Below are 14,256 nucleotides of genomic sequence, written 5' to 3' on the forward strand. Positions count from 1 at the left end.
TTTTTAACTTACGAAAAAAGTTTAGAACAAGCAAAAAAAGTAATTTAGTTCATCTTTATCGTAAACTATATTTTCTATCATACAAAGCCATGATGATGATGATGATGATACTATATGGTTGGATGAAAAAGATGTTGACACAACTAATGTTCCTGGCATTAACAACCCAAACGACAACGAAATGGCTGCTATACCAGTTATAAATAATTTAACCCAGGAACGGTCGCTACTCTTTTTATAACTCGATAGGCCGTGTGTTAGATTTTATCTAAGAACTAGATTTAGTCATTAATGTAAAAAATAGTATATCATATCATAAGGATTGATAGTGCATATTTTTTTACGAGCAATATTTGCGAGTCATCATATTTGGCTCTTTCTTTTCTAAGATTGTTGTCGTCAAAACGTAATGCCCGAATTAGCACGTGAAATCTTCTCTCCGACATAATAGCCGCAAAGTATTCTGTGGCCGTACCATCAGTAAACCATAAATCGGAAGTATTTAAGTGTTGAGCTTTTTTTACGCCCGCCATGGAAAGTAAATAGCCCAAGAAATGCGTGAATTTCCTCGATATCAGTTAATGGACAGTCTCTGTGGCGCGAATATGATTCTCGCATTATCGTTAATTTCTGATTCGTGAAACTAACAATTTTGCCAATGGTTTCATCTGGAGAAAATAATTTCCAGCAATCTAAAGTATTACTAGCTCCTTTGGCAATAGCTTTAACACCAGGTAGTTGTGTTATATGGTTATGAAGACGTGTTTGTGTTTCAGCCACTCCTTGAGATTTTTACTTAAAAAAATGGGTCTCTTTTTGTTTGCGCTTCTGTGACAGTAGCAGTAGATCGATCGCCATCTGATTGCTCAGTGTCAATATTATGTAAACTGTATTCAGACGGAGCATCACTTATGTTGTCTGAATCCATGGCTCTGTGTCAGTTGGAATTTCGTTATACCATTTCCATAGTTGCTCTTCAACTTTCTTATCCATTTTTAAATTGGAAATCCTATAAATGAAATGAAAAATTAATATTACTAAAATGTATATAAAAATATTAGTTCAAACTTACCAAAAACATGAACAAGTTACACCACAAAAACTAAATTTTTCTAGTAAATTATCGAACGTTCGCGTGTGAAAATAATATTAACAACTGCCCCTTGGGCCGACTGCTCTTAACTACGTCAAACGCCAGTCTGCCAGAGTATTTTAAGCAACTTGTCAAGTCAATATCGAAATTGCTAGATTTTTTCTATCGCAAGTTAAAGGAGTGGATTCAAATTCCATGGTGTCCAGATTATTAAGTTTATATCTTGAATTAATATAATTCTATTAATATTTTTTGTTTCGTTGATTTTTTGAATGGATGTAACTACACGTTTTTTATTTTGTTGATTGTTTGATGTTAATTTTATTAAAAAATTATTTAAATAGAGATAAAACTGATTTCAAAACCGCTGTTTTCATTCAATAATTTCTAAATATAATTTGCAAAACATGTGACGTCACATTAATGAGAAGAAGGGTCTCAAAATGTGACCAACTTTGATAAGCACGGGGAGAGGAGCAAAAAATCATAACAGAACAGTAAACGTATTTTCGTTCCTCTAGGTAGATGACAGCTTTTAAGATCATTACTCATTTTGAGGATTAAAAAGCTACTTGACGAAAAACATTTTTAAGAAGCTAGAGATTTTTGAATTCTGAATATTTTTAAATGCATTTTAATGTAAATTCCAATTGTATTTATGAAATTTTGAAAAATGAAACCTTCTTTTCTTCACAGTTCAGGCCCCAACCGCATTTATCAAAGCTTCTCATAGTATTAATCATTAGTTTCTCCAGTTACATTTTCCAGTTACATTTTACATTCAACATACAGTACTTATTCTAGGGGACTGTTCAATTAATTTAATATTTAAGCTGTTTAAATAATTTAAATAATAACCACAATACGTATGCTGCAAAGGCATCAAAATTTTCTATATTCTTTCTATAACTCATTCATTTTAAAAATTTTTTATGGAAGTATCAATGGTTTTTAGAAAACAATCCAATGTTAAAATTGGTTGGTACATTTATTTCCACAAGCAGCACAAAGTAAATGATTCCAAATTATTATTTCAGCCGTAATGCATTTTTCGAAACAGAAGAATAAATAAATTTAACTCAATGGTGCTGTTACTGCTACCACTAAGTAGGGATCTATTGGTAAATTCGATTGATTCCTAAAAGTGTTAGCTAGTTAACTCATTGAGTTTACTAGAGAAAGACAAATGATGCGGTACAAATCCTGTCCCTCACTTTCAATAAACGGTTATGTCGCTATATCGAAGTTTTGTATAATATTATGGACACTTTTTCAAATTTTAGCCGAAGAGTTGAGGTTGAATGTAAGCGCCTGTGAATATTTGGATAAGTTGGTGGAATATTGTATTATGAAGATATATGCGATAGCATCTGTGACAGAAACCAACCAAACTTGGGCCGACGAAGATGATTTTCAGGTTATAAAACCTGACATAGAAATAAAGGTCAGTTATACAATTCATTTTTAGAAAACGACTAACATTTTCAATTTGACGCGCATTAAATCAACTATCAATGTTTCGAAATAAACTTGAATCTTATTAACATTCATTTCAGGTTCCACGTACTATTGTCGTTAAACAACCAGCATCGATCAGCTTGAAATTTGTGAATCCCTTGAAAAAGAATTTGACTGATTGCAAATTCCATATTTCCGGAGCATCACTTGTCAGAAATCAAATAATTGTTCATCCTGATGTTCGTCCTGGTACTGTAATTAGAATAGACACGACCATTGTTCCGAAAACTGAAGGTGAACAGAAACTTGTAGCTACTTTTTCATCCAAACAATTATTGGATATAACTGGAACAGCAAAAGTGGATGTTGTAGCCGGAGAAGAGTAAAAATGAACAGAATCAGTTCATAATTTTTCAATTTTTTCCATTATATATCCAAATATGTTTTACTTTAACAAAAATGTGGTAATTGTCGTTTGTTCAATATTAAATTTACGCACATTGTGAATCAACGATAATAAATATACCTTCCAAATTTGCAGTAGTTTTGTTTAAGACATCTTCCTTGCAGAATGCTGTATAATTCGCTGTTTAATAACTTTGATCAGACAATCAAATTTTCACATCACCGCAAATTCGTTTATTGTGTGTTGAGGTTAGAAGCAATATGTCCTGACGTGATCACGTGGCCGATTTAGCTAAGGTAGCTTCACAAAAACTTGGAGTCCTCTCTAAGATGAAAAGACTCTATACTTCGCAACAGCTTCTAATCCTCTACAAGGCTCAGATTCGTCCATCTTTGGAATGTTGGCCGCACATTTGAAGCTTTGCTCCCAAGTTAAACCTGACTCAATACAGAAGAGAGCAGTTCAACTTATAGCTTAGAGCATAGAAGAAAAATCGCCGATGTGACTCTGTTTTACCGATACTACAACGACAAATACTCTTCGAACTATCTAACATAATCCCGCCTAGAGCATTAATTGCAAAACCTACTCGACAGGCAGACGTGGCTCATGAACACCAAGTTTGCCTGCAGACGCTCAGAACTTCAATTCATCGGGACTCATTTCTATGGAGAAATTCAAGCCTATGGAATCAGCTACCAAGGCACGTATTTACTCAGCCCTACAACCTACAGTTCAAGATCAACTTCCACAGGCATCTCCTTACGGCAAGCAGCACTCGACTCGAGTGTAAGAAGGTTCCATATTGATTACAAGAAACAAATTTATTGCTAAAAATATCAGAAATCTTCAGTATACTCAGGAGTACTGTTCATTTTGAAGCCATCGGTGAAAAATCTTCATAATTCATGATATATCAAATGAAAGGCCCAATAATCTTTCACTTTCGCCATGTATTACCACTAGATCCTTTCAACAGTTAGTCATAAGAGTAGTAAGCAGATTGTAGTGAAATATTTCATTGAAACATCAATTGCAGTGCGTCATATTCATCAAACATTTACAGTTACAGACAAAATCATTATTGAACGCACTTGGGGAGCAGTAGTATCAACGATCAGTAGTTACCTAGTTCCTATCATCGAAAAATGGTTCTTGGCGACCATGGCATTAATATTAAAGGAGTATCGTTATATAATAAGAACGAATTTAACATTTACTGGCTGGAAAATTATGTATGGGTAAGCTATTTGCGCGTCGAGTGCCATATTTACTCACTTTGTACCAATGGTCAAGGTGGTTGGCTAACCTATGAAAAATAGGATATGATATTGGTACTGGGATATGGGATAGCATAACAATCAAAATTCTCATGATTTGATCCCCATATATTTCTTATTAGTAGGCAATTTGACTTGACCATGAGCTTCATTTTTAAACTTAAATGCCTTGTAATATTGACATACAACGTCCAATAGCAACGATTTGCTGTGAACTATAGTCGATTTCTACGTAATAATTGAATGCAACTCGATAGGGGTTGAACGCCACATTTCTATGTTGTTGATTTCGAATCCATCGATTCTGTTCAACTTAATTTCGCGCTTGGCGTTGCTCGCCAATTTGATTTGTCGTTGTATTTCTTTTACTCGCAGCATTGCGAGTTCTGAAACTCGAGTTTGTACGCCTAGTTGCTAGCATTTTCATCATCATCATCATCATTGTGTAGAAGGCGTAGCGCCTGTTCAGTTCAGATTTCTCTGCAGTAGTTCCTGTGAGGTTGATTACCAACTGTTCCGACATCGTTTTGATGGTCGTCCAACAGGTCTTCTTCCGTGTGGGATGTTTTTACGTACGATTTTTGCTATTCTATCTGTGATCATTCTGTTAACATGCTGGTTCCTTTCTCTTCTGACAATGTCGTCTGTTTTGCATTTTCCCTTATGTTGGTATTTCTTTGTCTGTCATTCAGTGTGTAACCCGTTATAGTTCTTAGCGTTTTCATTTCTGTTATTCTTAGTATCCTCTTTGTTACCGAAATTTTTGCTCTTGTTTCTGCCCCGTATGTCATAATTGGTCGCACACATGTTTTTTAGTTTCTGGTTAGTTTTAGTTTGCGTGGTATACTGAGGTGTTTATTTCTCCAAATTGGTTGCTTGGATGTCCCGATACTGTAGCTGCTTTGTTCACTTGTCTCCTCACTTCATCTTCAAGGAATCCTGTGCTTGTTATTTTGCATCCTAAGTATTCGAAATATATGATTTGGTCTATAGTGGTGTTGTCTATTGTTAACTTGCAGCGCACAGGTTCCTTAGCTATGGTCATGCATTTTGTCTTGCTTGTTGAAATTTCCATATCTAAATTTTCTGCGAGTTTGCTAAAGGCGTGTTACATTCTTTGTAGGTCGTCTTCTGATTCTGAAATGAGTACGGCGTCATCGGCATAGCATAAGATGTTAATTTTGTAGGTTCCCATGCGGTATCCCAGTCCCAAGTTTTTTACGGTCTCTGCCAGTCGATCCATAACAGTTTAAATAGTAGAGAACTAAGGCTGTCACCTTGGCGGATGCCCGACGTTGTTCCGAAATGCTGTGTTAGGGTGTGGTTTGTTCGTATTTGCGTTGTTGTATTAGTGTTCAGATCTTTTATAAGTCTTATATATTTTTTGGGTACCTCTTTGTTTTTCAATATCTTAATCACATCCTTCAGTTGTACTCTGTCGAAGGCCTTCGTTAAGTCTATGAAACAGATATGCAGGAGTATTATATTCAAGAGGCTTTTCTACTAACTGCCTTGTTTTTCGAAAGCATTGTTGTTCTTCGCTGATTGGCATTTTCTAAAACAAAAATTCATCTGTAAATTAAAGAAAACTATTGTATTCTTCTTTATAACCGAGTATATCGCTTGTTATGTTAGTAACTTTCATGTTAGTATATGCAAACTTACCAAAACTCCATATTCAATTTTTAATATTAGGCGTTATTGCTCTGATCTAACCGTGATGGACACTTAGAAATTCAGTTTTCCTACATTCTATTTGTAGAAAATAATAAATCAATTATTTTACATGTATTTTTCATCAATAAAATAACTTCGAAAGAAACATTTGTTTTAAACGATATTTGGTTTTTCTACGACCGTGCGGTTTAACCCACTTTCCCGCACAAGATTTTAGTTTGAAAGTGTCACTTTCCTTCAAAGGAGTGTCACAAAACAACTATCAAACCACCCGGGTTTGATATGAGTTGCTATGACAACTCAGGCGTGTAATTGTTACTAAAAGGACAAAGTTGTTCAGAATAGTTATTTTCCTAACAAGTGCGGAAAGTGATACTTTCCCGCACGCGACTGGAGTTATGCCGAATGACGCGGAGCGGAGTTCGGGCAAGCGGTCAAGTGCGGGAAAGACACTTTACGCATGAGTTAGGAAAATTATTTTTTCTACGGCCGTATATACAAAAAAGTATACCAACCCATTTTTCAAAAATTATTTTATTCCAACAAACATAATAATATACAAAACATTAACTAAAAACTACTAATTATTATAAATATTAATATTGAAAACACAATTTGTTGCATTCTGTAGACTAGTAAGAATTGCCGGTCCAGTGGAGTTATTTGGTTTCAACTGGAAGGCAGATGACGTCGGTTGCAGGTCGCATAAAGATGACGATGACGGTGACGGCAACAGTTTTAAGTCATTTGTAGAGCAGAGAAACTTTTTACCATCGAATAGCGGGACCATAATGTATTAGATTTCAAAACCTTACTTAGGTCTGAAAAATACGCCAGAAATACCTCTGCCTTATAAGTTTTGGCCCCTTTCTCCTTCCACCATGTAACAAAATGGTCGTATTGCTTCTCATACCTTAGTCTGGATTTGGCAGGTAACAGTTCGGAATTAGCTTCATTTGCAGCCTTCAAAATGGCTTCGGGAAGTTCTTCGTCGGATGAATCCATTAATATTATTGTATCGGATTCGGTTTAATGTGGTTTAATTTAGAAGAAGATTGTTCTTATTCGGTCACTTCCAAGACGTTTTGAACAACTTTGATATTTTAGTAACAATTACACGCTCGGGTTGTCATAGCATCTGATATCAAACCCGGGTGGTTTGATAGTTGTTTCTCCTTTGAAGAATGTCACTTTCCCGCACTCCGCGTCGTTCGGGACAACTGTAGTCGCGTGCGGGAAAGTATCACTTTCCGCACTTGTTAGGAAAATAAATATTTTCACATCCTTTTTGATGATATTTGCAGCACGCAATCTGTTAATTATATGTCAAACGTCATAATATTACATTAAAAAACTCTATATTGTATTAAAAGCTAACGTAAGATTAGAAGTTAGTATTCTTAAACTTCCTAAATTTCCGCGCCATTTTTATTTTTTTCATTTTTTAATTTCATAAGAACCTCCTGACAATAACCAACACAGTTCACGCGTGATGGTGTGACCAAGGGAAATAGTTTTATAATACACATATCTGTTTGAGGATATTTCACTTGCATCCATAAATTAATTTATCCGCTACTTCATTTTTACCTCAACTGGTATTTGAATAAATAAAAATATATTGAATCAAACATACATTAAAAGTCATTTATTCCAAACTTATTATTAGATAAAACCCAATTAAATACATCATAACAAGCAACAAGTACAACAAAAATTACTATATACTCAAAATTATTAAACAACGTTTTACGTTATGTATAATATTAAATTTTATCAAAAGTCTTATCATTTTTTATATTATCAACCATTTTATATGAAAACTTTCTAATTTAAAGGTTATAACATTCTTTTTTTCAAATATAATAAAACATAAATTCCAATATTATGTTCCAAACTAATTCATTATTATGTAAACATTTAGATTTAAGTGCTAAAAATACGAAATAATATGGATAAATGCAAGAAAATTATAAACATTCAATATCTTATTTCGAAGGTACTCAGTTCTTTCAACTATTCCAAACTTTTTTTGAAAAAGCAACTACATTTCAATCGTATTAATCAAAATGTTTTAATGATATCAATCACTAGGGAAATGAAGCCACGTAAACAAAACTAATGTATTATTAAACAAAAATTCTCAATTTCTACGTCAAGATTATAGATGTGAATCAATTTATGAAATAAAATTTCTCGTCGTACCACTGAAGAATACCTCGTAGCAGCTTATTTAGTCTTGTGCTAACTAACAATTTAATAAAACTTTGTCTTTTGATTTGTGAAAGATTTAATCTTGTCAATTAAAGCTTAAGGCCTAACGCCTGGACGTAAAAGAGTGAAATCAACTAAAATGTATACTACCGGTCAAATTTTTTACCTACATCATCATCATCTATTGATTAAATTTCAAAATAATACAATTCAACATATTTCTCTTTCATATTGTCTAGCAAAGGTCGAAATTATATCTTACAAACTAAAAATAAATTTCAGTTATTTGTTTACTTTCTTTCTTTGGTGTTTATGATTATGGTTAGTCTTAGTGGATACGCAAGAACGTGTTGTGATTTATACTTTTTGGACCAAAATATCTTTTTGTGAAATTCGTATACGATTGTTTTCGTTCTAGCAAATTGAAACTTATGAATTTTAAAATGGGTGAAACTAAGAAACTATCGGTTGAAACTCGTGCATTAATTGTAAGTCTTCATAGTCTAGACAAAAGTAACCGTACCATAGCCACCGAATTAAAAATATTTTGTCGTTTCACAGAAATAGAGCTGATTTGCATCGTTTCATAACCATGGATAAAACTTGGGTTCATTACTTCACACCCGAAACAAAACATCATTCAAAACAATGGGCTGAAAAGGTAGAACCGGCTCCAAAACTGTGCGTTCTGTCTGCAGGAAAGGTCCTGGAGTCGCTATTTTAGAGTGTGACTGGGATAATTTTCTTGGACTATATTGAAAAAGAAAAAACTATCAACGTTGAGTATTATGCGAATTAATTGCAACGTTTGAGTGAAACAATCAATGTTATTGTAATGGAAAAAATTACCTCATGCACCCTATTCTCCAGATTTAGCCCCCTCGATTATTTTCTGTCCCCAAACTTGAAAAAATGGCTTGTCGGTAGTTAATGGCTATTTGGAGGACTTTGATGATTCTTATTATAAAAAGAGTATCGAACTAATTGAACATCATTGTGTATGGAGCTAAAACAGTTTACGGTGAAAAATAAAAAGATTTTGTTTTTCCTTTATAGGGCCAGGTACTTATGGGACCATCCTCGTATATGAATGGAATATTACCTGATTATGTTTTAATATGGACTCTACGGTAGCACAATAAAAAAAATTTCAACTTAACGTGTTTCATATACTATTTGTACCCAAATGCAGTACCTTTTTAAAAATAAGTTTGTTATCATAATTATTAGACATTCGAAATGATATGGTGTACTAACATTTTTCGTCCAACTATAATTAAAATGCTTTTCTTGCACTCATTCATCACATCAAACGAAAGAAAAATGTACGCGTATCTAAAATTTCAAATATCCATTTGTGAATTGGTCTATGTACATTTTATAGATATATAAATTCAGCAATTCCTAAATACTTCTTGATCAAATTATATCAATTTAATACCTCAAATGGAATGGAAATCTACTTTCCAAAAGATTTGTTCCAGAAATTTATTTAGTTTTTGTATTAACCAAAGGAGAAAAACAACGCTTTAATCGATTGGGAACGTTGATAAATTCCACGTAAATCACGATACAATTTCAATTGCTGAAAGTTTATTGACGAAGATCACGTGTCACTAGATGGCGTTAAATTTAACTTCTACAGCGGTGAGCAATACAATATGTAAAGGTGTTTGATACTTAAATGTTTTCAGTTATTTTGGTAGCATTTTCTTTATTTTTGTGATGTGAATGACACAAATTGAAATAACCCCTTTTAACATCACATTGGAGTCAGAAGCAGACCACTGAAAGAAGGTAAAGCGGTTTTTAAAGCGGAACATAAGAGTATAGTATTGTGTGGCCTAGAAGGAACAAATCCAAAATCATTAATCAAAATTGTAATCATTAGATTACAATTAATCTGAAATGTAGTTAAAGATTGGAAATGGATTTGTTCATGTAAGTACTAGAGAAAGACCCGAAACTACCAAAAAAGTGCACAAGAATTTTATTGGCCACTAAAACAGAAATTTATCACCTTCTGTCAAGTGTTTATTGTTTTCGAAGTGCACCTTATGGATATGTGGTTGCTTCTTTTACAGAAAATTTTACTATTTAGACTGAAATTTTAAATAACACTTTCTATTGTTTATAAAGCAACAAATTTAGTTTGTATTCTGGCTTTGATGTTCAACTCTATCGAAATATTTTTTCTTTTTCACACTATGTCCGCAAACTTAAGCGATGGTCAACTTAATTTTAATAGATTCTAAAATTTAAAACAATTTCAATTCTAATAACTTCAATAGTCATTTCCTGATTACTCATATCTTTTGAAAAGTAGACGAATTTTACTATTTTAGTATTAGGTATGTACAATACAGTCTGTTTATGTATATACATGCTTTTCACCAATCATATGTTCAGATTGAAATTTTATAAAAATTTACTCAAGAAATAACCCAAAAACATAAGTCGCGATCTCGTCTAAGAAAAATTAATATGGAATTTAAGTAAAACCATTTATCTCATCGACTATCTCCTAAAAATCTAACCAATTACATGTCAAAAATAGCAGGTGTTATTGCTAATATTCAACTCATATTTTTCATAAAATAGTTACTACACTCATTAAAGTTCACTGAAATCTTCAGAAAAGCCGGAATATTAATTGAAATAGTTTTTTCTACGTAATAACATTCGTTTGCTTGCGCAGGTAAACATATACAGGTGATCTCTCCCGTAAACCGTGTATGGCTCATTCAAGCTAATTTACCCTCAAAGATATCAATTGTCTTTAATTTTGATTGATCCAACAACCTTAATGTTTTCAACGACGTAACCATAGTTAATGTAAAATAATAGTAGTTACAGAATCTGCATAAGTCTGTCTGTTATTTCATAAATCATTTTTTTTTGTTAATCAAATAGAAATATTCAACCACAAGTGCTATCAATATGAACACTATTCCTACCAGGACCCGTCAAATGACCGTTGTAAACTATCAATTGGAATTTCCTTTATTCAAAGTAAATGATTCGCCGTTGAACTTTTCCTCGTGTATACAGAGTGAGTTTTATGTATGGAATGCCTCAATTATCTCATATCTTTAAGGGTATATTCGTAAAAAAATAATTTATAAGGGTCTGCAACGGTCAAATGTTTTACAAAAAAATTAATAACTCAAAAAGTTTTTAGACAAACGTCTAAAATTTTACGTAGATTTCAAAAATGTATTAATATACAGGATATTCCTTTTAAAATAACAAAGTTATAGTCGGTCATCTTGGAAAATATTTTAGTTGAAAAGATCGTATCCGAAAACCCAAACGTAGAAGTTTTCATGATTTTACTATAAGTATTTTGCCATATACAGATAGTTTTAACTCGTCGTGGGACACCCTGTATATTTTTGTTTGTGTTTTGAAGAAAATTAAAAATGCGACCTACCAGAATGTTCAGCTAGAATTAGTGTTTGGTATCCTACAAAGTTTTTTGGTTTTGTTATCTATATAGGCTTATAGTGAAATGTTTGATTATCGAAATAGAATTCAAGTTTCAATAAAGACACTTTATACACGAGTGACAGACTGTATTATATCAAGAATATGATATCAAAGTGTCAGTTGGAGCTCAATAATAGTTATTTCAGGTAAAAATCTAGATGTAGAAAAGGCTATGATTCCCTTCATAATATACATTCCAAATAAACGCCATCGTTATGATGTAAAAGTTTCCAAATTGTGTGATCCAAGAGGAAATAGGTTGGTTTATACAGGACAAAATTTCGAAAATTTCAGCAGCCATAAAGTATTGGTACCGAATAAAGACTTTTTGTAGCAGATAATTTTGATACATCAAGACCAGACGCAAAGGGTCTTCTATATCTAAGAATTAATTTATTACAAACATAAAGAACGGAAAGGGCCTAGCCAAAGAAGTAATATAATAAAATTTATACAGGGATAAGAAAAAAGGACCTATGGAAATAACTTTTTACGTTTATGGAAGAAAAATCAATTACCACTTAAATGATAGTATCTATATTGAGAGATCGAGCTTTAAATAGGTGAGAAGCTGAAAATTACGAAAAATAAGTAGTTAAAGTGATGTGGAAGTTTATGGCGAAGCAAGTACAGGAAAGATAAATAATAATAATAAGTTCAAAAAGGAACGGCTCTGTATAACTTGCGTAGGGAGAAAATAAACGAAGATCGTGCTTCATTTATTATTCTCAAATGAAAACTAGAAATGATGGTACTCCAGCTTATTCTCAACAAAACCACACACGGAGTAGCAGGACCAATTGTTAATAATATATGGCTTATGTCATAATAAAATAAGTCGTTGAGCAGCGGTGTTTCGAAGTAATGAAAGTAGCTAAAATATATGTAATAGTAATTCCTAGATGAAGTAAACAATAATTCTTGTCTGGTATAAAGATATGCTAATCAGTTAATATACCAGCATACCTGTAGAACAGAAGAAAAAATACTTTGAGATAATTCTAATCGAGTTACTACTGGCTTGGCAAGAGCAGATCGGTACAATTGAAATAATTTGACATTGTATAATTTATAATAGATATTTTAGCGAACCTTGCCTAAGAATTGTTTTGATTCCACATGAACAACTTATCTTTGCCTATGTACATTTCAGATATCGTTCCCGAAAAGTATTTGTATTGTAATTTATAATACGGGAAGGGGAATCCCTCATTATTGCCATCTGTGTTGCCACATAACTGAGACTCGAAAATGTTTTAATGAGTTGTATATGCATCCAAATATAAACATTTAGCAGTTTTCCACAATTCGTTGTAATTGTAATTTTTAAACCGTGTAAAAGCGAAGTCATGTAAACTAAGGGTTTGAGGACAAAAAATCCTTACATTTTTAAACAGCTTAGCAATTAAACTGGGCGTTGACTGAAAATGATATTGTTTCTTGTAATTTGGCAGTTGTCAAATATCACAAGTAGAAACATTATGTCTCTGTTAGGAGCTCAGTTCCAAGTATGGAAAATTTATAAGTAAACGAACGACGTAAAATAATTGCCATGTTTTATGAACAAAATGGAGATCTGAAGAAATCGGTTAATCACTTTGTAAGCATGGGAATAGTCAGACAAACAATTTACAATATCTGCCGGCGTGTTAAGACAGGTATTTCGATGGAAAGAAATTCAAGATCAGGCATAAAAGCAAAAAACTTGCCAGAATTGAAAAGAAAAGCTTTGGTTAAAGCAGCTCATAGAAAACTGGAGTCATTTTGCAAAAATTGGGCAGAAAAATCAGAGTCAACAACAATTGTGTACTTAACAGAGCAGAATGTGGTTCAAAAATCAAGAAAATCGTCACTCAAATATTTCGAGAGTCGACAAAAGGAATAGAGTTTTCGCCACTAAAAGTTTGGAAATCATTATCGACGACGAGTCATATTTTACTCTTGACGGGGGTGAAACGGCTAATGATAAGAATTATTATTGTCAGAAAGGCGTGGAAGTGAAGTCAGAAGTGTATTTCAACAGACACAAAAAATTCACCTCGAAAGTTTTGGTATGGTTGGCGATATGTACTCGTAGTTGCTCTTCAGCATACTTTTATCTTGAAATTCCGTCAAAATATACGAAAACAGTGTCCTAGATCTAGATCAATGCAGTTCATAGAAAGAAATGCCGAAAATTATGTGTTTTGGCCAGATATGGCATCTGCTCATTACGCAAAGAACATTGTGGGAGCTTTTGCAGAGTTTTGAATATTCCCTTTATCGAGAAGTCTAGAATTGTTCCTAATGTACCATAATTGATGCCAATTTAACGTTTTTGTCGAAATTTGAAAAAAAAACGTATACCCTGAAGGTTAGGCAGTAAATTCACTTGAAGAATTAAAAAGAAGAGTTTTGAGCAAACTCCGGCACACGCCAAATTCATAATTAAATGCAACATTTAGAAAGAAAAATTAGGAAAGAGAGCCGACTAGTTGCTGATTCAGTTATGTAGGATGTTTGTAATTATAGTGAAAGTAAAGTACAAATAATTAAATTAAAACAAACAGTTTGTACGGATTTTTTGGCCCCAGTCCCATAGATGTAAATCGAGTTATAGTTGTATTGATATATTGCACACATTAAGTTTGTTTTCTTTC

The 14,256-nt window shown here is 33.0% G+C and overlaps 1 protein-coding gene across 1 annotated transcript in view; it reads left to right on the plus strand.

The window, feature by feature from the left end:
- Positions 1-3,087, plus strand: part of LOC130446298 (hemocyte protein-glutamine gamma-glutamyltransferase-like) — a 30,579-nt gene extending 27,492 nt beyond the window's left edge. Inside the window, exons 11-12 of the mRNA XM_056782458.1 lie at positions 2,377-2,537; positions 2,650-3,087. Of these exons, the coding sequence (XP_056638436.1) occupies positions 2,377-2,537; positions 2,650-2,937 (449 nt within the window). The 3' untranslated portion in view covers positions 2,938-3,087. The remainder of the gene's footprint in view (positions 1-2,376; positions 2,538-2,649) is intronic.
- The last annotated feature ends 11,169 nt before the right edge of the window (positions 3,088-14,256 follow it).

This window comes from Diorhabda sublineata, chromosome 7 (assembly GCF_026230105.1).
Source record: "Diorhabda sublineata isolate icDioSubl1.1 chromosome 7, icDioSubl1.1, whole genome shotgun sequence".
In the NCBI taxonomy this organism is placed as follows: Eukaryota; Metazoa; Arthropoda; class Insecta; order Coleoptera; family Chrysomelidae; genus Diorhabda; species Diorhabda sublineata.